The 24,723-nt window shown below is 36.5% G+C and overlaps 1 protein-coding gene across 1 annotated transcript in view; it reads right to left on the bottom strand.

Moving 5' to 3' along the window:
- Positions 1–24,016, bottom strand: part of LOC123551443 (ras-related protein R-Ras2-like) — a 128,529-nt gene extending 104,513 nt beyond the window's left edge. The window contains exon 1 of the mRNA XM_045340383.2: positions 23,850–24,016. Coding sequence (XP_045196318.1) covers positions 23,850–23,957 — 108 coding nt within the window. The 5' untranslated portion in view covers positions 23,958–24,016. The remainder of the gene's footprint in view (positions 1–23,849) is intronic.
- Positions 24,017–24,723: the final 707 nt, after the last annotated feature.

Consider the following 24,723-nt stretch of genomic DNA (forward strand, 5'->3'; position numbering starts at 1 on the left):
ACAAGGTTTTTCTTTGATTTGACCTAGTGACCTAGTTTTTGACCCGAGATGACCCATTTTCGAACTCAGCCTAGATTTTATCAAGGTTATCATTCTGACCAATATTCATGAAGAAGAATTGAAAAATACAGCCTCTATCGCATACACAAGGTTTTTCTTTGATTTGACCTAGTGACCTAGTTTTTGACCCGAGATGACCCATTTTCGAACTCGGCCTAGATTTCATCAAGGTTATCATTCTGACTAATATTCATGAAGATTAATTGAAAAATACCGCCTCTATCGCATACACAAGGTTTTTCTTTGATTTGACCTAGTGACCTAGTTTTTGACCCGAGATGACCCATTTTCGAACTCGGCCTAGATTTCATCAAAGTTATCATTCTGACCAATATTCATGAAGATTAAATGAAAAATACAGCCTCTATTGCATACACAAGGTTTTTCTTTGATTTGACCTAGTGACCTAGTTTTTGACCCAAGATGACCCATTTTCGAACTCGGCCTAGATTTCATCAAGGTTATCATTCTGACCAATATTCATGAAGATTAATTGAAAAATACAGCCTCTATTGCATACACAAGCTAAATGTTGACAGACGACAGACGACAGACGACAGACGACGGACGACAGACGCCGGACATCGAGCGATCAGAAAAACTCACCTGAGCATTGCTCAGGTGAGCTAAAAATACAGCCTCTATCGCATACACAAGGTTTTTCTTTGATTTGACCTAGTGACCTAGTTTTTGACCCGAGATGACCCATTTTCGAACTCGGCCTAGATTTCATCAAGGTTATCATTCTGACCAATATTCATGAAGATTAATTGAAAAATACAGCCTCTATCGCATACACAAGCTAAATGTTGACAGACGACGGACGACAGACGACAGACGACGGACGACGGACGCCGGACATCGAGCAATCAGAAAAACTCACCTGAGCTAAAAATCCACTATTCTGGCTATTTCAAGGGCCATAACTCTGAAATAAGAGCTAAGATTTTCAAAAAGAATGCCAAGTGTGCAAGGTCACATCAAGATAAAGACTCCAGCAAGGTTTCCTGAATTTAAATCTAATACTTTTTTAAGCTAGGCACATAATTAGGTGAAAAAGTGATATTTTTTACTATTTCAGGGGCCATAACTTTAAAAACAGGGGGTGGAGCCAGCCAAAAAATTAGAGGTGTGCAAGTTTATATCATGATAAAGACTTATGCAAGTTTTCAACCATTTATATTAAATACTTTTTGAGCTAGGTGCGTCACAAGGTGAAAATGTACATTTTTTACTATTTCAGGGGCCATAACTCTAAAAATAAGGGGCGGACCCAAATGAAAAATAGGAGGTGCACAAGTTCATATCATGATTAAGACTCATGCAAGGTTTCATGAATCTATATCAAATACTTTTTGAGCTAGGCATGTCACAAGGGGAAAATGTGCATTTTTGACTATTTCAGGGGCCATAACTCTGAAACAAGAGGGCCATGATGGCCCTATATCGCTCACCTGTTATCATTGCACTTGAGGACGAGAAGGTCCTCAGAAAAAATATCTAAGTCCAAAGGACAGGAACAACAAAGGGAAGAAATTTAACCAAAAAGAAAAAAAAATTCTTACAAGGTACAGATATGTCAAAATACACCTAAAAATTGGAGGTACCATCCATGTTGTACCACAGAAAAGTGGTCTCGGTTTTTCCCTACGGCCAATAATAAAAAAATTACTAAAAATAAGCTATTTATAGTAACATAAAAGGGAAGTAATTAAAAAAAAAAAATTATTGTAAGTGAACAAAAGAAGGATCTGCCAAATAAATCTGTTGACATAAATGAAATTTCAGATCAGTATCTTCATTAGTTACGAAGATATACCCGTTTTAATTTGAAATAAAGGGAGGTAATTTGACATAAAATCAGTCCATAGTTATCTACCCTGATTGGCTCAGTCCAACTAATGACAATAATGAAATTTCAAATAAGTCCTATAAGTACTTACTGATATAAATCCATTTTGATTACAATCAGGGGAGGTAATCAGATATAAAATAACTCTGGAACTTATGATTGGATCTGATTTGTCATGGAATCCAAGATTTATTGTTGTTGAAGATATTTTGGAAGTTTGTATCAAATAAAACCATAAACGAAGTATCTATATGGCTGCAAAACCCAAAATAGGCAATTTTGGACCTTTAACCCTTTACTCCATATACATTTAGCCTAATTAGGCTTATCATATCCATACAGCTTTACTGATAATCAGTACACTATCTCCATACAGGCAGGAAGGTCTAATACGGGGAGTAGAAACCCCGTATAAATCAATACATTTATCTGTATTATGCTGTTGTCCATAACTGTAAATATAGACCAGTCGTTAGCGATCGATATTTTGTTTTCGCCTCTATCGATTAGCATGTAATTAGCATATTACCTCATGTTAATCATGGAGCTATAACACTTATTGTTCAAAGGGTTTACCAGTCACATGTTAAGTGGCGATAATTAGATGATCAGAGATTGATCTAAAGGGATTCTGAAGCAAAAACAGCATGCGACTGCATGTGGTGATATGCTTAATTATTATGAATTAACTCGAGCTCACTTCCCTGAAGAAATATTTTACCACTTAACTTCAAACCTTTATCAAAGGGCCGATTTTTGTTTGATTTGAATATAAAAAAATGGAAAATAACAGAAAGCTGACACTTTTCTTAATCTTGTAGAGCCATAATTATAATTATTGTTTATAATGTCAGATTTCTACATACAGAAACAAACATTCTTCTTGAACGTAGGGAATGTTTCAAACGAAATTGTTGTTTAAACTCCAAAAATTAGTTCAATAAATTTAATCTTAAAACTAAATTTTACTAATGTGTGAAAAATACAATGTATTTAAATTAAAATAACAATATTTTTTTTTAAAAAAAGGCCGACAACGAAGTTACATTTAGTATTCCGAACTTTTAGATAAAACTGCAGAAAATCATCTAGGTTTAACACGCATTTAAATGGTGAAGAACAGAGCAATATCATAAACAAATATTTTCAGGCAACAGTTTACAGTTTTGACTTGCTATTTTCATTAAAATATGTCCTAATTTTTTTGTTCTAAATACTCTGAATCAACAAGGCAAATATCAAGTAAAAAACGACATCTTTCTCTCTGGGTAAGACAAGTCTAGATTTAGCCATTTTCACAGAGCAAAAAGTAACATTAATGTAGATATTTTCCATTTAAAAACAGATGCAGGCAATAATTTCATGGCAGAACTTTTGTTTTCAACAAAAAATTCAACAACTGCTTTCCCAGATTTTCACTGAAAGGACGAGTTAAACTGTAAGGCGTAAGTGTTTGAGTAATAGCAGAATAACCTACGGCATACGCTTCGATTGGACGACAGCATAAGATAAGATAAATGCCGGTTTCCAGTCCCCGTATCAGTTGTTCCAGATACAGGATATTGGGGAAAAATTGCAGAATTTATACCTGTGTTATTCAATTCAATATTACTATATTTAATATTGTTTTAAACACTTAGAAGCCAACATAAAGTTTTTTCACAATTAAATTTTCTTTCTAATGGTACATTTTACATAGAAGTGTGATAAATATTTCGAAACTGACCTGGATATCATCAAGGTGAACATTCAGATCAATTTTCATGAAGATCTCATGAAAAATATGGCCTCTAGAGAGGTCAAAAGATTTTATTAATTTTAGACCTACTGACCTAGTTTTTGACCGCAGTTGACCCAGTTTCGAACTTGACCTAGATATCATCAAGACGAACATTCAGACCAACTTTCATACAGATCCCATGAAAAGTATGGCCTCAAGAGAGGTCACAAGGTTTTTTTTATTATTTGACCTACTGACCTAGTTTTTTATGGCATGTGACCCAGTTTCGAACTTGACCTAGATATCATCAAGGTGAACATTCTGACCAATATTTATGGAGATCCATTCACAAGTATGGCCTCTAGAGAGGTCACAAGGTTTTTCTATTTTTAGACCTACTGACCTAGTTTTTGACCGCACATGACCCTGTTTCGAACTTCACCTAGATATCATCAAGATGATTCATTGAACATTCAGACCAATTTTCATACAGATACCATGAAAAATATGGCCTTTAGAGAGGTCACAAGGTTTTTCTATTATTTGACCTACTGACCTAGTTTTCGAAGGCACGTGACCCACTTTCGAACTTGACCTAGATATCATCAAGATGAACATTCAGACCAACTTTCATACAGATCCCATGAAAAATATGGCCTCTAGAGAGGTCACAAGGTTTTTCTATTATTTGACCTACTGACCTAGTTTTTTAAGGCATGTGACCCATTTTCGAACCTGACCTAGATATCATCAAGGTGAACATTCTGACCAATTTTCATGAAGATCTCATGAAATATATGGCCTCTAGAGAGGTCACAAGGTTTTTCCATTTTTAGACCTACTGACCTAGTTTTTGACCGCACGTGACCCAGTTTCGAACTTGACCTAGATATCATCAAGATGAACGTTCAGACCAACTTTCATACAGATCCCATGAAAAATATGGCCTTTAGAGAGGTCACAAGGTTTTTCTATTATTTGACCTACTGACCTAGTTTTTGATGGCATGTGACCCACTTTCGAACTTGACCTAGATATCATCAAGACGAACATTCAGACCAACTTTCATACAGATCCCATGAAAAGTATGGCCTCAAGAGAGGTCACAAGGTTTTTTTATTATTTGACCTACTGACCTAGTTTTTTATGGCATGTGACCCAGTTTCGAACTTGACCTAGATATCATCAAGGTGAACATTCTGACCAATTTTTATGGAGATCCATTCACAAGTATGGCCTCTAGAGAGGTCACAAGGTTTTTCTATTTTTAGACCTACTGACCTAGTTTTTGACCGCACATGACCCTGTTTCGAACTTCACCTAGATATCATCAAGATGAACATTCAGACCAATTTTCATACAGATACCATGAAAAATATGGCCTTTAGAGAGGTCACAAGGTTTTTCTATTATTTGACCTACTGACCTAGTTTTTGATGGCATGTGACCCACTTTCAAACTTGACCTAGATATCATCAAGATGAACATTCAGACCAACTTTCATACAGATCCCATGAAAAATATGGCCTCTAGAGAGGTCACAAGGTTTTTCTATTATTTGACCTGCTGACCTAGTTTTTTAAGGCATGTGACCCATTTTCGAACCTGACCTAGATATCATCAAGGTGAACATTCTGACCAATTTTCATGAAGATCTCATGAAATATATGGCCTCTAGAGAGGTCACAAGGTTTTTCTATTTTTAGACCTACTGACCTAGTTTTTGACCGCATGTGACCCAGTTTCGAACTTGACATAGATATCATCAAGATGAACGTTCAGACCAACTTTCATACAGATCCCATGAAAAATATGGCCTTTAGAGAGGTCACAAGGTTTTTCTATTATTTGACCTACTGACCTAGTTTTTGATGGCATGTGACCCACTTTCGAACCTGACCTAGATATCATCAAGGTGAACGTTCTGACCAATTTTCATGAAGATCGTATGAAATATATGGCCTCTAGAGAGGTCACAAGGTTTTTCTATTTTTAGACGTACTGACCTAGTTTTTGATGGCAGGTGACCCAGTTTCAAACTTGACCTAGATATCATCAAGGTGAACATTCTGACCAATTTTCATGAAGATCTTTTGAATATATGGCCTCTAGAGAGGTCACAAGGTTTTTCTATTTTTAGACCTACTGACCTAGTTTTTGATGGCACGTGACTTAGTTTCGAACTTAATCTAGATATCATCAAGGTGAACATTCTGACCAATTTTCATGAAGATCTTGTGAAATATATGGCCTCTAGAGAGGTCACAAGGTTCTTCTATTTTAAGACCTACTGACCTAGTTTTTTAAGGCATGTGACCCAGTTTCGAACTTGACCTAGATATCATCAAGATGAACATTCTGACCAACTTTCATAAAGATCCCATGAAAAATGTGACCTCTAGAGTGGTCACAAGCAAAAGTTTACGGACGGACGCACGGACGGACGACGGACACCGCGCGATCACAAAAGCTCACCTTGTCACTTTGTGACAGGTGAGCTAAAAAATAAGTTCATGTTGCATTTGTCATGTTTTTTTCCAGGCCTGTATATGATGTTATGACCGAGACAGTGCTAGAGGACCGAGACGTGACTTATACTATTGTTGAAGGGGTGTCACAGAAACGCACTTAGCTTCTCATCACCAGCAACGGTTACTCATGTGGAATTAAGGTATGATATGATTGTCTTTGATGATAGTCGTATGTGTATGGCAATTCAACAATAAAATATATAATATTTCACAGTAAAATACACTTAAAAAACGAAAAAGGACATTCTATATTTAAAGTGTTTAAATTTAAGAAATAGATTATAGCAAAAATGTAATTTTACACTTATTCTTATGGTTTTGGTATAAATTATTTCAATTTGAATAAACCCTTAAGCATAAAACAGTAGACAAAATATAGTAGCACTAACTATTCACGATGGACCGTTACACAAAAAAATGTGTAATGTTCAACAAAATGTTTTTATCAATTAATTTCAGAGGGAGAACAAATCTGGAACTGTGATATGGCGATGTACGACGCGATCCAGGAAGTGTTACTGTCATGCTACCATGCGTCAGAGTGGAGACAAGTTTGTCGCCGGTCCAGCAAATCACGTCCATCCAGCCGTTCCTGACAACCAGCTGAAGAAAGAAGTATACGCAAAGGTAATTGCTAAGAGCAACAGTAGTAATTATTTGACGTCATGTCACAGAGGCTTCTTATTTATTTAACGTAAAAGATAATATTTTAGCATGGCTAGGACAACGATCTTATGTTGACGTCATGACGACGTGATATTTAGTGCCATGCATGTGACGGCCTACTTATTTGCCACCTTACATGCATGAATTCTCAATGTTCGCAAACAACATACGCAAAGGCTTATGGATATTATAACGACATGTCAACAGAAAAGAAATATGTTATGACAAACATGTGAAGTATCAATAAAACTTTTTTACAGGTCCGCCAGGTGTCCTCCATGAACATCTTTCGTTCAGCGCAGACGATAGCCGAATAGATTGTTCGTGAGAACGTTGGTCCAGACAACGCCTCCATTCCTAAGAAGAAATTACTTAAACGAGTCGCCAATCGCACACGTGCGAAACATCGCCCAGAAGAGCCAAAGACACTCGACTTTGAGGTAGGCAATAGTTTGTTATTCATTTTAAATTACTTTATAATACTTCTTAAAACAAGAGATCACAGAGTGATCTTGGCGCCCACCAATGTGCCATTTTTGAGTGTTCCAAATTTCAAGACTTACTGACTAGCTCAAGGTCAAATTTCATTTCCATACACAACTGTGCATGTGGTCTAAATTCGAAAGCTGTAGCTTGAGAAATGTGAAAGTAGGTCACTAGGTCAATGTCAAGGACAAAGTTCATTTCGGTACACAAAACTATGCATGTGGTCCAAATTTGAAGGCTGTAGCTTGAGAAATGTAAAAGTAGGTCACTAGGTCAAAATCAAGGTCAAATTTTATTTTGGAATACAAAACTATGCATGTGGTCCAAATTTGAAGCCTGTACCTTCAAAAACGTGAAAGTAGGTCACTAGGTCAATGTGAAGGTCAAAGTTTTTTTCGGTACATAAAACTATGCATGTGGTCCAAATTTGAAGGCTGTAGCTTGAGAAATGTGAAAGTAGGTCACTAGGTCAAAATCAATGTCAAATTTCATTTTGAAACACGGAACTATGCATATGGTCCAAATTTGACGCCTGTACCTTCAAAAATGTGAAAGTAGGTCACTAGGTCAAAATCAAGGTCAAAGTTTTTTCCAGTGCACAAAACTATGCATGTGGTCCAAATTTGAAGGCTGTAGCTACAGAAATGTGAAAGTAGGTCACTAGGTCAAAATCAAGGTCAACTCATGTCAAGGTTCATCTTGCCACTCAAAAATATATATGTGGTCCAAATTTGAATGTTGTAGTTATTGACAAGAACATTTTAAAAGCTTTTCCCTATATGTCTATATGAACCATGTGACCACCAGGGCGTGGCCATTTTTGACCCTAGGGGGATAATTTGAACTAACTTGGTAGAGAACCACTAGATGATGCTACATTACAAGTATCAAAGCCCTAGGCTTTGTGGTTTGGACAAGAAGATTTTCAAAGTTTTTCCTTATATGTCTATGTAAACCACATATGACCCCCAGGGCGGGGCCATATTTGACCCTAGGGGTATAATTTGAACAATCTTAGTTGAAGACCACTAGATGATGTCACATACAAAATATCAAAGCCCTAGGCCCTGTGGTTTTGGACAAGAGGTAATTCAAAGTTTTTCCCTATATAAGTCTATATAAACCCTGTGACCCCCAGGGCGGGGCCATATTTGACCCTAGAGAAATAATTTGAATCATCTTGGTAGAGGACCACTAGATGATGCTTCAAACCAAATATCAAAGCCCTAGGCTCTGTGGTTTTGGACAAGAAGGTTTTCAAAGCTTTTCCCTATATAAATCTATGTAAAATATAGAAATAAACAAAGGGCCATCACTCACTCATAAATTGTTGAACCAGTCTGATTTTCAGGGGGACACAACTAGGGTACCAATACATCATTCTGACAAAGTTTGGTCAAAATCCCCCCAGTAGTTTCTGAGGAGATGCGATAACGAGAAATTGTTAACGGACGGACGGACGGAATGACGGACGGACGGACCACAGACGCAGAGTGATTTTAATAGCCCACCATCTGATGATGGTGGGCTAAAAATAAGCTTCCATATAGATACATTTGTCCGGTTCGAATCAGCAATCTCCGTCATCTAATGTTGAGTACTCATTACACACAGTTATCATCACCATCATCTTCATCATCATCATTTGTATATGTATATATAAACATTTGTTGTAGGTTAACCTAGAGTACCTGCAGTGTGATGATTTCCTTGTGGACGACATTACGTTTGAGGGGCAGCGTCACTTCGTGTTTTCTACGCCTTACCAGCTGAAATTACTACGCAATGCTAGTCGATGGTATATGGACGGTACATTTAAGGTAAATTTTGTAAACTATATTAAGGATACTTCCTCTTATGGTATTCATATTCATATTCTTATTGTAAGTTTGTCGCTTAAGTGGTAACAAAAGAGTTCTTGTACACACTGGACGCACTTTGTGGATTTCAATTACAAGTCCATTCAATACAAAATAAAAATACCAGAAATTTGCTTAACACGACGAAATGTCAACAATTCATGTTAAAGAGTTCCTTTTGCATGATATGTGAAAATGTGTTTTCATTCAGGTCTTGAGCGCACCTTTCAAAAGACAGAGCCAGCTGATGTCAATCCATGCTTTCATGGAGAAGGACGGGGATACACAACAATTTCCGCTAGCATTTGTCCTTATGTCTAGGAAAACCAAAGACGATTACCTACAGGTCTTCGAGGCTCTGAAACGAAGCGTTGGTCAGGTTCGGGTCAAGGGTTTTGTACTTGACTTTGAGACAGGTAAGACATTAACTTAAAAGCTTACTGAAGTGCAGTTAAAGTTATAATTATAGAACCTCAGAATTTTGAAGCTGTCCAGATTTCCACATGTCATTAACAGTCAGTGATTAACCAGGTTGTAAGAAAACACTTCACTGTAAAAACGGGCGTTTCACTTTTAAACACTTTTTGAAACACTTTTCCTGTAACACTTTTGACATACGTTAAAACGAAACATGTCACGTGTTTACATTAGGAACACAGTGTTGCTGTGGTTAAAAAACACTTATGTTCCAACTTTAAACATGTCACGTGTTTAAAATGGAACATGTGACGCGTTTCAAAGCAGAACACTTCTTTTGTTACAGTTTTGAAACACCTAAACACTTAGGTAAACACATAAAGTGAAAATCAAATGTACAAACTATTCAGCAAACAAATAATAATTCATTAATATCTGTTACTGTTTCAGTACATATTTCTTAATAAATAAATGGACATACCTTTCACCTTATGTTCATTTAATTTATACGGATTTCAATTATCTAACTATTTAAACTTTCAGCGGCATGGTTAGCGGTACGGGAAGCGTTTCCTGGTGTGAAGATCAAGGGATGTGCTTTCCATTGGTCCCAAGCGGTTTGGCGTCGGGTCGTAGATGTCGGTCTGGCCGAAACATACCAGCGTAGAACAGGTGTCCACTCATTTATACGCCAGATCCTGTCCCGTCAGTTCCTGCCGTCATCGCATTTCCGTCGGGCATTCGACGCTCTTCAAGGACAGGCAACTACATATGCAATGCAGCGTTTAGTGGAATATGTCGAACGCCAGTAGATACACAGCTCTGTGTTCCCCGTTGAGTCTTGGTCTGTCTTCAGACAGACTGTGAGAACCAACAACGACGTTGAGGGTAGGTAGAAAACATACAAATATAACATAATTAAATAGAGGATATTACATGAGTGTCTTTTCATATTGAATTTCTTAAACGAGTTGAATAAAATAACAAGAGATCACAGAGTGATCTTGGCGCCCACCAATGTGCCATTTTTGAGTGTTCCAAATTTCAAGACTTATTGACTAGCTCAAGGTCAAATTTCATTTCCATACACAACACAAATCTATGTATGTGGTCCAAATTTGAAGCCTGTACCTTCAAAAATGTGAAAGTAGGTCACTAGGTCAATGTCAAGGTCTAAGTTTATTTCGGTACACAAAACTATGCATGTGGTCCTAAATTTGAAGCCTGTAGCTACAGAAATGTGAAAGTAGGTCACTAGGTCCATCTTAAGGTCAAAGTTCATTTCTGTACACAAAACTATGCAAGTGGTCCAAATTTGAAGGCTGTAGCTTGAGAAATGTAAAAGTAGGTCACTAGGTCAAAATCCAGGTCAAATTTTACTTCGGAATACAAAACTATGCATGTGGTTCAAATTTGAAGCCTGTACCTTCAAAAATGTGAAAGTAGGTCACTAGGTCAATGTAAAGGTCAAAGTTTGTTTCGGTACATAAAACTATGCATGTGGTCAAATTTGAAGGCTGTAGCTTGAGAAATGTAAAAGTAGGTCACTAGGTCATAATCAAGGTCAAATTTTATTTCGGAATACAAAACTATGCATGTGGTCCAAATTTGAAGCCTGTACCTTAAAAATGTGAAAGTAGGTCACTAGGTCAATGTAAAGGTCAAAGGTCATTTCAGTACACAAAACTATGCAAGTGGTCCAAATTTGAAGGCTGTAGCTTGAGAAATGTAAAAGTAGGTCACTAGGTCAAAATCAAGGTCAAATTTTATTTTAGAATACAACTATGCACGTGGTCCAAATTTGAAGCCTGTACCTTCAAAAATGTGAAAGTAGGTCACTAGGTCAATGTCAAGCTCAAAGTTTTTTTCGGTACACAAAACTATGCATGTAGTCCAAATCTGAAGGCTGTAGCTTGAGAAATGTGAAAGTAGGTCACTAGGTCAAAATCAATGTCAAATTTCATTTTGAGACATGAAACTACGCATATGGTCCAAATTTGATGCCTGTACCTTAAAAAATGTGAAAGTAGGTCAAAATAAAGGTCAAAGTTTTTTCCAGTGCACAAAATTATGTATGTGGTCCAAATTTGAAGGCTGTAGCTACAGAAATGTGAAAGTAGGTCACTAGGTCAAAATCAAGGTCAACTCATGTCAAGGTTCATCTTGTCACTCAAAAATATACATGTGGTCCAAGTTTGAATGTTGTAGTTACTGACAAGAACATTTTAAAAGCTTTTCCCTATTTAAGTCTATATGAACCATGTGACCCCCGGGGCGGGGCCATATTTAACCCTAGGAGGATAATTTGAACAAAATCGGTAGAGAACCACTAGATGATGCTACATTACAAGTACCGGTATCAAAGCCCTAGGCTTTGTGGTTTGGACAAGAAGATTTTCAAAGTTTTTCCCTATATAAGTCTATGTAAACCATATGACCCCCTGGGCGGGGCCATATTTGACCCTAGGGGTATAATTTGAACAAACTTAGTTGAAGACCACTAGATGATGTCACATACAAAATATCAAAGCCCTAGGCCCTGTGGTTTTGGACAAGAGGTTATTCAAAGTTTTTCCCTATGTAAGTCTATATAAACCATGTGACCCCCAGGGCGGGGCCATATTTATTGACCCCAGAGAAATAATTTGAATCATCTTGGTAGAGGACCACTAGATGATGCTTCATACCAAATATCAAAGCCCTAGGCTCTGTGGTTTTGGACAAGAAGGTTTTCAAAGTTTTTCCCTATATAAATCTATATAAATTATAGAAATAAACAAACGGCCATAACTCACTCATAAATTGTTGAACCAGTCTGATTTTCAGGGGGACACAACTAGGGTACCAATACATCATTCTGACAAAGTTTGGTCAAAATCCCCCCAGTAGTTTCTGAGGAGATGCGATAACGAGAAATTGTTAACGGACGGACGGACGGACGGAATGACGGATGGACGGACCACGGAAGCAGAGTGATTTTAATAGCCCACCATCTGATGATGGCGGGCTAATAAAATACGGGGCTCTGCCGATGTCTCCTACACTATAAATGACGTCGACGTCAAAGCTTTATTACACTAGTGTATTATCATTTTTATTTAATGGCTTTATTTCACTCCCGCGACGTCAAACTTGTCAGTGATAAAAGTGCTAGTAAAATAGTATATGTCTGTATAAAAGACAAGAGATCACAGAGTGATCTTGGCGCCCACCAATGTGCCATTTTTGAGTGTTCCAAATTTCAAGACTTATTGACTAGCTCTAGGTCAAATTTCATTTCCGTACACAACACTGTGCATGTGGTCCATGTATGTGGTCCAAATTTGAAAGCTGTAGCTTGAGAAATGTGAAAGTATGTCACTAGATCAATTTCAAAGACAAAGTTCTTTGTCAGGGTTTTTATTCTATAGCAGAGGCCGAATATCGGCCTTGTCCCCCAGCCGAGGATTTCCCCCACAGCCAAGGATTTCCCCTACCGCAGTCGAAATTCCCCTACGTCCGAAATTCCCCCCTCCAAAATGGTAAACAAAGCAATGGAGATTACTCCCAGCGATTTTCCCGACCGAATATCGGACTCGTTCACAATTGCAGACGGTCTTTCACAATTTTCAATGGGTGTGAAAACCTTTAGAAATAGTAGAAAAATGTTAGAAGAACGTTCAGTGGACCCTAGGTTCCGGTTTTGACCAGCGAAAATCGATAAAAACTCGTATCTGACCCGCACATAATATGCCGTGGGCGTCTGCTTGTCTCGCGGTAATACTCTCTGATGCGTAACGAGTTCGAAAGCTCTGCCCCTTGTCAATCAAAATCCCAGTGAACTTCATACTGTTTGTCGACACCAGCGTAAGTATGACAGTAGGTGGAGCGTCGTATGTTAATTAGCTACTGACAGATGTCAATCACGCCACGCGCCGACTGACACGTGGTTATCATCAGTATGTAATATAGATGATTGATAAACAATGCAGCGTCAGATTATCGTGTTTGTACCTCTTGTTAATTAGCGGTAACAGCTTATGCTGTATTGTGTAATATGTGTTGTTAATTTAAAGTAATTATTTTATGTGCTTGATTCGATTAAATAAGCCGGTCGGCCGTTACGCAAATTTATTATCTTTGCCGAGGTATTTTGCTAGAGCAAAATAAAATATAAATGTTTTAAGTAATCAGATATTATAAGTATGGAATAGTTCTGGTGAAAAGATGAAATTTAAAACGGGTATTTTATCAAGAATTTTTAATGTTTGCTTTCGTTTTTTCATATTTGTCACACGTTTTCACGATCGTGATTTTCAGACTTTTTTATCCTTTCTTACAAGATTTTCTAGTACAATTGAAATAAAAAGCCAACAAAAGTATGCATTTAATAATAATATGATGACTCTTGCAAAAGCAACTCTTATTTTAAAACATTTTTTGTGAATAAAAGCATGTGACCTTTAAATATTCAATGATTTGAGCATTTCAACTCTCCCCACCCACCTTGTTACAATGATAAGTGAACATTAGTGCAAGTCCATCTATTGCTAAGTGACAGTGTGTATAGTTGCTTAAAGTTGCAAGAATATGTAATAAAAACATAGTTTAAAGTGTTTATTATGCATAATTGTAATTTCCCCCCTGAGTGAAAAAATCCCCCAAAACTGCTCGTCGCGCGATATTTTCTTCCCCCAAAGACAGGCTGGGGCCTTTTCCCCCAGTCGTAAAAAAAAACCCCTGTTTGTACACAAAACTATGCATGTGCATCAAGTTTGAAGGCTGTAGCTTGAGAAATGCGAAAGTAGGTCACTAGGTCAAAATCAAGGTCAAATTTCATTTCAGAACAAAAATCTATGCATGTGGTCCAAATTTGAAGCCTGTACCTTCAAAAACGTGAAAGTAGGTCACTAGGTCAATGTCAAGGTCAAAGTTTGTTTTGTTACACAATCCTATGCATGTGGTCTAAATTTGAAACCTGTAGCTTCAAAAAATGTGAAAGTAGGTCACTAGGTCAATCTTAAGGTCAAAGTTCATTTCAATACACGAAACTATGCAAGTGGTCCAACTTTGAAGCCTGTAGCTTGAGAAATGTGGAAGTAGGTCACTAGGTCAAAATCAAGGTCAAATTTTATTTCGGAACACAGAACTATGCATGTGGTCCAAATTTGAAGCCTGTATCTTCAAAAATGTGAAAGTAGGTCACTAGGTCAATGTCAAGGTCAAAGTTTGTTTCGGTACACAAAACTATGCATGTGGTCCAAATTTGAAGGCTGTAGCTTGAGAAATGTGAAAGTAGGTCACTAGGTCAAAATCAAGGTCAAATTTCATTTCGGAACACGAAACTATGCAAGTGGTCCAAATTTGATGCCTGTACCTTCAAAAATGTGAAAGTAGGTCACTAGGTCAATGTCAAAGTTTTTTTCAGTGCACAAAATTATGCACGTGGTCCAAATTTGAAAGCTGTAGCTACAGAAATGTGAAAGCAGGGGTCCTGAAATATTTTCAGAGTCTGCTTGTCCACGGACAAGTTGGGCCCACAAATCCACTTGTCCGTACCAAAGAAGAACTTGTCCGTACTTTTTAGTTTAAAAAGGAAAGGATCAGCATTATCATTACTGAATAAACAAATAATACAAACATCCACTTCTGTTGACTTCTATTTTAACTTATATAAAGTTTTTATGTTATGACTAGAACCATCCTTTTGAAAATATGTTATAACTAGCAAGCTTAGTGACTAGAACATCTACTTGAAAATATGTTATGACTAGCAAGTTTAGTGAGTAGAGAATAATTAAGAACACTTGAACACATGCCATTGACAAAAATAATCTCAGTATGCCTAGAACTTCTACCCTCACTGAATACTGCACTGGTCTTTCAGGGGTCCTGAAATAAGCTGTCCGAGTTGTTAAATGTCAAAACAATCAACTCGCAAAAATTAAGCCACAAATTTTGGCTACTAAACTTTTTTACATAGCGTAACCTAGCTAATGGATTTTCTGGCCCCGTGTTCACAAAACATTTTTCGGTCTCAGCTGAGTTTGAGCTTGAAATTTTCATATTGATTTTACAAAAACTTCAAGACTTAATTCCAACTGAACTTGACCATTAATACTGAATAGTCATCTGAAAATAGTTATTAACTTAAAATTTAGTTTTAAACATGCTATTTAGATATAAATGACAAATAAAGTTTCATTATCAAACTCAGCTGAGACTGAAAATGTTTTGTGAACACGGGGCCTGAAAATCAAAAATGAAAGTAGATAACGGGAATCCCCAGACTGGCACTCATTTTCAACTTCACAGTTTAATTTTCCAATAATGATCATTAAATGTAGTAAACCAGTCCCTGTGTCTATAAATGGCTGCATACATTTTTGTTTTGATAATTTAAGGGTCATACATGATCACAAACAGATTAGATATTGCCTTTAGGCATGCGGAAATCACAGATGACGCCGATTAGTTTCATTTTTATAAAATGTATTCCACGGAAATTTTACTTGTCCCCAGACAAGCCAGCTTCTAAAAACTGCTTGTCCGGACCGAGGAATGCACGAATTGGACAACTCGGACAGCTATTTCAGGACCCCCGGAAAGTAGGTCACTAGGTCAAAATCAAGGTCAACTTATGTCAAGGTTCATCTTGCCACTCAAAAATAACATATGAGTCCATATTGTAAGTGTCGTGTGTTATTGCAAGTTGCAGATTTTAAAAGCTTTCCTAATACAAAGTCATATTGACAATTTGACCCAGAGCGGGACATTATTTACCCTAGTGGATATAAATTTTTAACAAACTTGTAAAAACCATTAGGGGCTGATGCTATACATTTTACCAAAATCATGTAAGCCCTATGCTTTGTTTTGGAAGATAGAATTGCAATGTAAATTTACCGAATTGTAAAGGCATTTGCTCAAGAACATGTTGAATGGAAACAAGAGCGTGGTAAGACTAGACAAAGGGAAATTTGAAATAATTTCCAAAGCATAGGTAAACATTATTGACCAAAACTTTAACCAGGATTTTAAGTCTGAAAGGGGCATAATTTGCCAAAATCAATCAGAGTTATGGGACTTGATTCTATCAACTAGTTTTATAACCCGAAGACACATGTGAAGTTTCAATTTAATATCTGCATTAGTTTTGGAGATAGTAACTTGCATGTAAAACTTTAACCAGATTTTCTAAGTCCAAAAAGGGGCATAATTTGCTCAAAATACATGTCAGAGTTATGGGACTTGCCATGTGGTAGTATTATTAGAAAAAGAAAATAAGTTTCAATCAATATCCTGTTAGTTTGGTATGTACTTGCACGCAAAACTTTAACCAGAATTTTCTAAGTCCAAAAGGGGGCATAATTTGCCAAAATACATGTCAGAGTTATGGGACTTGACCCAGTGAGGTAGGTAATTGATCTAGAAAAAGAAAAAAATAAGTTTCAAATCATATGCCTTTTAGTAATAGCTGTATGTACTTGCACGCAAAACTTTAACCAGAATTTTCTAAGTCCAAAAGGGGGCATAATTTGGCCAAAATACATGTCAGAGTTATGGGACTTGACCCAGTGAGGTAGGTAATTGATCTAGAAAAAGAAAAAATAAGTTTCAAATCTATATGCCTTTTAGTAATAGCTGTATGTACTTGCACGCAAAACTTTAACCAAAATTTTCTAAGTACAAAAGGGGGCATAATTTGGCCAAAATGAAGGTCAGAGTTATGGGACTTGTGCTATCGAACTAGTTTTATAACCCCGAAGACACATGTCAAGTTTCAATTCAATATCTGCATTAGTTTTGGAGATAGTAACTTGCATTGTAAAACTTTAACCAGAATTTTCTAAGTCCAAAAGGGGGCATAATTTGCTCAAAATACATGTTAGGTTATGGAACTTGACCCAGTGAGGTTGGTAATTGACTAGAAAAAGAATAAATAAGTTTCAAAGCTATATGCCTTTAAATGATAGCTGTATGTACTTGCATGCAAAAACTTAACCAAGGTGTGACGCCGACGCCGACGCCGACGCCAGGGTGAGTAGAATAGCTAGACTATTCTTCGAATAGTCGAGCTAAAACATAGAAGTGTTATTAGCATATTGTAATCCCCCGTTGAATGGAAAAATCCCCAAACTGCTTCGCGCGTATTTTCTTCCCCCAAAGAAGGCTGGCCTTTTCCCCCAGTCGTAAAAAAAATACTGTTTGTACACAAAACTATGCATGTGCATCAAGTTTGAAGGCTGTAGCTTGAGAAATGCGAAAGTAGGTCACTAGGTCAAAATCAAGGTCAAATTTCATTTCAGAACAAAAAACTGTCATGTGGTCAAAATTAAGTCTGTACTCAAAAATCGTTGGAAGTGTACTAGGTCAATGTCAAGGTAAAAGTTTTGTTGTTAACAATCTCTAAGCATGTGGTATAAATTTTAACCTGTAGCTTCAAAATGTGAAAGTAGGTCACTAGTTCAATTTAAGGTCAAAGTCTTTCAATACACGAAAATGCAAGTGGTCCAAACTTGAAGACTGTACCTGAGAAATGTGAATAGTACTTAGGTCAAATCAAGGTTCCAAAATTTATTGCGGAACACAGAACTATGCATGGGGTCCAAATTGAAGCCTGTATTTCAAAAATGGAAAGTAGGCACTAGGTCAAGCAGGTCAAAGTTTGTTCGGTACACAAAACTATGCTGTGGTCAAATTTGAAGGCTGGCTGAGATGTGAAATAGTCACAGTCAAACAGTCTATTTCATTTCGGACACGAAAATGCCAAGTGGTCAAATTGATGCTGTACTTCAAACATGTAAATAGTCCCCTAGTCATGTCAAAGTCTCAGTGAAAACATTTGCACGGGTCCAATTGAAGCTGTGCTACAGAAATGTGAACAGGGGCTGAAATTTACAAGTTGCTTGTCACGGACAAGTTGAGCCCACAATCCATTGTCCGTACAAAGATAAATTGTCCTAGCTTTTAGTTTGAAAAAGGAAGGTATCAGCATTATCATTACTATAAACAATTAATACAAACCATTCCACTTCTGTTGCTTCTATTACTTGATATAAGTTTTTATGTTTGACAGAACATCCTTTGAAATATGTTATAATAGCAAGCTTAGTGATAGACTCATACTTGAAAATATGTATGACTAGCACTGTTTAGTGAGTAAGAATATTTAAAGTTACACTTTGAAACATGCCATTGACAAAAATAAATCCATATGGCCTAGAACTTCTACCCTCACTGAACCAGCACTGGTCTTCAGGGGCTGACAAAGCTGTCGAGTGGTTAATTCAAAACATCAACTCGCAAAAGTTTAAGCCACAAATCCTGGTACTAACTTTTTACATGAGCGTATCCTAGTAACTGAGAATTTCTGAAATCAAAATGAAAGTGATAACGGGAATCCGACTGGACTCATTCACGGTGCAGAGTTTATTTCCAATAAGATCATTATGATGTGGGTAAACAAGTACAGTGTCATTTAATGGTGCATAATTTGTTTTTTTGATAATTTAGGTCATACATGATCACAAACAGATTAGATATTGCCTTTAGGCATGCGGAAATCACAGATGACGCCGATTAGTTTCATTTTTATGAAATGTATTCCACGGAAATTTTACTTGTCCCCAGACAAGCCAGCTTCTAAAAACTGCTTGTCCGGACCGAGGAATGCACGAATTGGACAACTCGGACAGCTTATTTCAGGACCCCTGGAAAGTAGGTCACTAGGTCAAAATCAAGGTCAACTCATGTCAAGGTTCATCTTGCCACTCAAAACCATACATATGGTCCAAATATGAATGTTGTAGGTTATTGACAAGAAGATTTTAAAAGCTTTTACCCTATATAAGTCTATATGAACAATGTGACCCCCAGGGCGGGGCCATATTTGACCCTAGGGGGATAATTTGAACAAACTTGGTAGAAAACCACTAGATGATGCTACATTACAAATATCAAAGCCCTAGGCTTTGTGGTTTGGACAAGAAGATTTTCAAAGTTTTCCCGATTGTAGGACATTTGCCCCCCAGGACATTTGCCCCCCAATGAAAAAATGAACTGCTGGACATTTGCCCCCCAGTTGAAATGGCAGATAGGACATTTGCCCCCCATGGCTTATTTTTGGAATGGACATTTGCCCCCCAATATTTTTGTCCAATATGCCAGTATATATAACTGAATTTTTTGTTGTTTTATTATCAAAATTACTCAAAAAGGCAATTTTCAGTAAAAAAAACTGTTTTATTAATAATAATTTGATAAATATGTTAATTACTTTTAGGTGTTAAGGTAAATAATAGCATATTATTGAGTAATAAAAGTGCTCATAACAACGTTATAATTTCTTAATTAGTGCAATGTTTTTAACACTCAAACTTGTTAATTTGGCTATTTTCTACTACAAAATTGTATAAAACAAAGATATTGTACCCTAGAATATGATGAATGTCTTGTACGAAGTTCCTAAAAAGTCACTGGGGGACAAAAATATTGGGGGGCAAATGTCCGTTTCAAAAATAAGCACTGGGGGGCAAATGTCCTATCTATCATTTCAACTGGGGGGCAAATGTCCAGCAGTCCACTTTTTCATTGGGGAGCAAATGTCCTGGGGGGCAAATGTCTGGATCCCAGTTTTCCCCTATATAAGTCTATGTAAACCATGTGACCCCCGGGGCGGGGCCATATTTGACCCTAGGGGGATAATTTGAACAATCTTAGAAGAAGACCACTAGATGATGTCACATACAAAATATCAAAGCCCTAGGCCCTGTGGTTTTGGACAAGAGGTTTTTCAATGTTTTTCCCTATACAAGTCTATATAAACCATGTGACCCCCGGGGCGGGGCCATACTTGACCCCAGGGAAATAATTTGAACAATCGTAGTAGAGGACCACTAGATGATGCTTCATACCAAATATGAAAGCCCTAGGCACTGTTGTTTTGAACAAGAAGATTTTTAAAGTTTTTCCCTATATAAATCTATGTAAATTATAAAAATAAACAAAGGGCCATAACTCACTCAAAAATTGTTGAACCAGTCTGATTCTCAGGGGGACACAACTAGGGTACCAATACATCATTCTGACAAAGTTTGGTCAAAATCCCCCTGGTAGTTTTTGAGGAGATGCGATAACGAGAAATTGTTAACGGACGGAAGGACGGACGGAAGGACTGACGGAAGAACGACGGACCACGGATGCAGAGTGATTTGAATAGCCCACCATCTGATGATGGTGGGCTAATAACAAAGAAAAGTGCATTTATATGTTATATATGTTATTATATTGTAAATAGTTTCGTTTTTTGTTTTGTAAAAAAAAAATATGTGTTTTGTTGTGTGATAAGCGTTTATTGTCTTGATTATGATTACATTGTTATGTACGGTTATCTAATTCCACATGTTTAATTTCAGGCTGGCATCACCATCTAAACAGTAAAGCAGGGAACATGGGGCTGCAATTCTACAGACTGGTGCCGCTACTACAAACCGAGGTGATCTGGGAAGAAACATGAGAGGACGGTCCAAGACGCTGGAGAAAAGTCTAAGCTCCATCTGGGACCAATATGAAGAGGGTAACATCACAACATCTAAATTCCTCAAGAGATGTGGCGAGCTCTACAGAGTCAGAGTGTAACTGAAGTGTAGTACAAAGACTTAAAAACTAGACTGAAAAATGAGTGTGTGATTATATATGTTATTCAGGGTTTTCCCTCGGGTTTTTTATTTGGGAGTCCATGGACTCCCATGGCTGCTAATTTAAGGGTCCCTAATAATTTTTTGGGGTCCACAAATTATTGATCTTGAAAATAGACATTATTACTATAAAAATTTACCCTAAAACCAAATGAACTTAATTGTATCTTTTTAATTTAGATAGCAGTTGATTCAATATTTCGGAATGGTATCTTTCAAAATGGCATGAGCTTCTCAATTCAGGCTGATTACAAAAGGTGTGATAGTCTTTTTGTTATGATCAAATAGCCAGTAATTACCGGCAATTAACGTGTCAACTCGTGTCAATTATGTTGTTCAAAGTTTTATCTCGGTTAAAGATAATACTCGATCCTTAATTAGTATCATAATTTCTGTGATTTATTAATATTTTTTCATCAAAATACTTTAAATTTATATGAAATTAATGTTGTTTAATAAAAAAATAAACCATTCGATCTTTTACGGAACGTAACGGCAATCTTAGATTTTAGCGGTGACAATTAGCGCGGAGAGTAGTTTCCCTTTACCAAAATGGCGAACATCGATAACAAAACTTGTTTTGAAGTTGGAAAATCGACTATACCTGTGTATAATGAGCACCCACGATTCAGTGATGGTCCCGGTGGTAAAAAACTGCGCATTTTACATGGGTATCTGCGCAAAGGAGGCTTCAGTGCAAAGGAGTTTCGTGACCGATTTTGCGGGTCCAGTGGGACGCAGAGGCACTAAAAAATGCGAGTTCAAAGCAGTAAAAGCGCGTCAGGGACGCAGAAAACCTGCATCCGGGAAAACCCTGTTATTATAATGTAAATACTTCTGTTTTTGTTTTGTATTATATTAAGTGTTTTCTTGTATGTTGTTCGTTTCTTGTCTTTATTATGATTATCTTGAAGTTACTTTGAATATGTTTAAATTATTGTGTTGTTTTATCTGTTCTTGTATAAAGTGTGTTTGTGTCCTGTTTCGTTTTACATATTCAGTTTTGTATAGTATTGATTATCAGCATTTCCAATATATATGTATTATCGTATTCAGTCATACTGATAATATTTAATGTTCATGTTCATTTTATGTTTAAGTATGTTTTCGTGTCCTGTCCAGTTATCAAGTTATTTGTATAATAAAATTTGTTGTCATTTTTGCTATGTAAATAAATAAAAATAATTATTTAAAATTATTTGAAATTCTTTACTTCTTTGGCGATTTTGACGCTCACATAATAAATAATTGCTCTTCATTTAATCATTTTTGGTACAATATCAATCATTTTTCTATACGAGTATTGGCAAAAAAAGAAATCTTTAAAGTAACATAAAGTACAGTATTAATCCTAATTGTTGGACTAAAATCATTAATTTTTGCTGTATAAGTGTATAATGCTCGTTTCTGTATGATGGTATGAAATAAATTTAATTTAGATATAAATGAAAAAAAAAAGAGCTTATTTTCCCATATAAAAAGTTATATTCTTTAGCAATTTTGACAAATGTTAATAATAATCGCTATTCACTTCTTAATTGCTAGAATAAAATAATTTATTTTTGCTTTTTAAGTGTCTAATGATCGTATCTATATAATGATATAAAATAAATTGAAATAAGATATAAAAGTTAAAAAAAAAATATGGCTTATTTTCGTACTTCCTATCCATATTTATTTATCTTTTATGGGCATTTAATTGCTTTAAAAATTAATTAATGTTCATTTTATAGATGTTTTTTTTCGTGTCCTGCCGTGTTGTCCAATTATATGAATTAAAATTTGTTGTCATTTTTGCTATGTAAATAAATAAAACATAAATAAAAAGAATTATTTGAAATTCTTGGTTATTAATGAAAACTGGTCCGTCATGGTAAGGGCCGTCTTGGTTATGGGCCGTTTTGGTTATGGACCGTCATGGATTTGGGCCGTTTTGACCCGTCACCCTTTACATACCAACTTCAGTTATTAATATGCAAGTAACATGCACCTATTTACAGTTTATGAGGAATTAATGGAAACATGCAGTTCTTTTGTTCAATTTTTAGCCATATATAGCTATACAAAGAGCTATAAAAATAAATAGATTGGCAACTTGAAAGGCATATAGAGCAAATCTCGCCAACCTCCCGTGACAAAAAAACGAGATCTCGTTACCGGAAGTGGCGCTTTCTCCACGCGCCATTTTGTATGCGAAAGCAATTATTCATCGGTAAAATAATTATCACCGTATGACCACGCTTCTTTCGATGGCAAAAAAACCCCTGTACTTCGTGTCTTAAGACCATTTCTCATTGAACTAATTTTGTTTTAGAAGCTAACATGTATTTTAAATGTAGTTTTAAAGGTACAAATTGTAACTCCATGCTCGCCGATGTTTGATTTTAGTAAGATAACGCCGAATCACGCTCTGACACGAGCTCAGGCAAGATTACAGCCAGTTGCCATTCTGTGTATTTTATACTTCTTTGAGCTATATTAGCTAAATTTAATACCTTCCCCAACCGGACACTTCCTACTTTTTAACCTTTTCCAGCAATTTTTCTCGCTTCTACTACCCAGATAACGCAAGGCAATTACCTGAATAAACTGTATTGTGAGGGCACTTTTACCAACTCCGCCACCACCTACAACAACAAGTTTGTAATTCTGGTTGACACTGTTATTTTCTCGATGATTTCGAGACATTATTGTTTACTTTTACGGACATCACAATTTTTTTGTGATTCGAATATTTCGCTGGGTCATTTAGTATTTATAGGAAGCGGCTATGTGTCCGGGAACCGGGACTCTTTTGTCTAGTTACAGGTCACAACCAGTTAAATAGTTTTCCCTATATATTCTATAGAAAACCTCGAACAACTGATACGGGGCGTATTAGACCTTCCTGAGAAAACTGACATTTTTTAAAGAGCTACCAAACATAGCTAGACCCATTTCAGAGAACAAATCCTTACCTCATTTTGAAGAGTTATGATAAAACTGATATAAAATGAAGAGAAAAGTAGGGGTCATTTATCTTCTAAGAGAGATTTCTCCGGTCACATTTGCTTTCTGTAAACTGACATCATAATCACACTGCTGTGACCTGGAAGTACTACAATTGAGATTCACTTCACCAAATACAACCTGATCTCCCATCTTTCCTACCAAAATGTCACAAATACATCCACAATAAAATTTAAACAGAAACTAGCTTTAATTTAGACCCCTGTTGCCATGCCAAGTGAAAAATTAGTGTTCAAATACCTGGCAGCCATAAGTGGGCAAGGGACAGTTAATTTAAAAATTCCACAAATCTGCGCTGATACAAGTGCGAAAAAATTCATGAAAAATCCAATTTTGATAAATTCAAGGCAAGCGTGAGCGAATGTATTGCATAGACTTAGCACTTCATTGTGTGACATTTTCAGCCTGCCGATTCTGTTGCTTCTGTGATAAAAACGTGTAAAAC

Source organism: Mercenaria mercenaria, chromosome 4 (assembly GCF_021730395.1).
Source record: "Mercenaria mercenaria strain notata chromosome 4, MADL_Memer_1, whole genome shotgun sequence".
Lineage (NCBI taxonomy): Eukaryota > Metazoa > Mollusca > Bivalvia > Venerida > Veneridae > Mercenaria > Mercenaria mercenaria.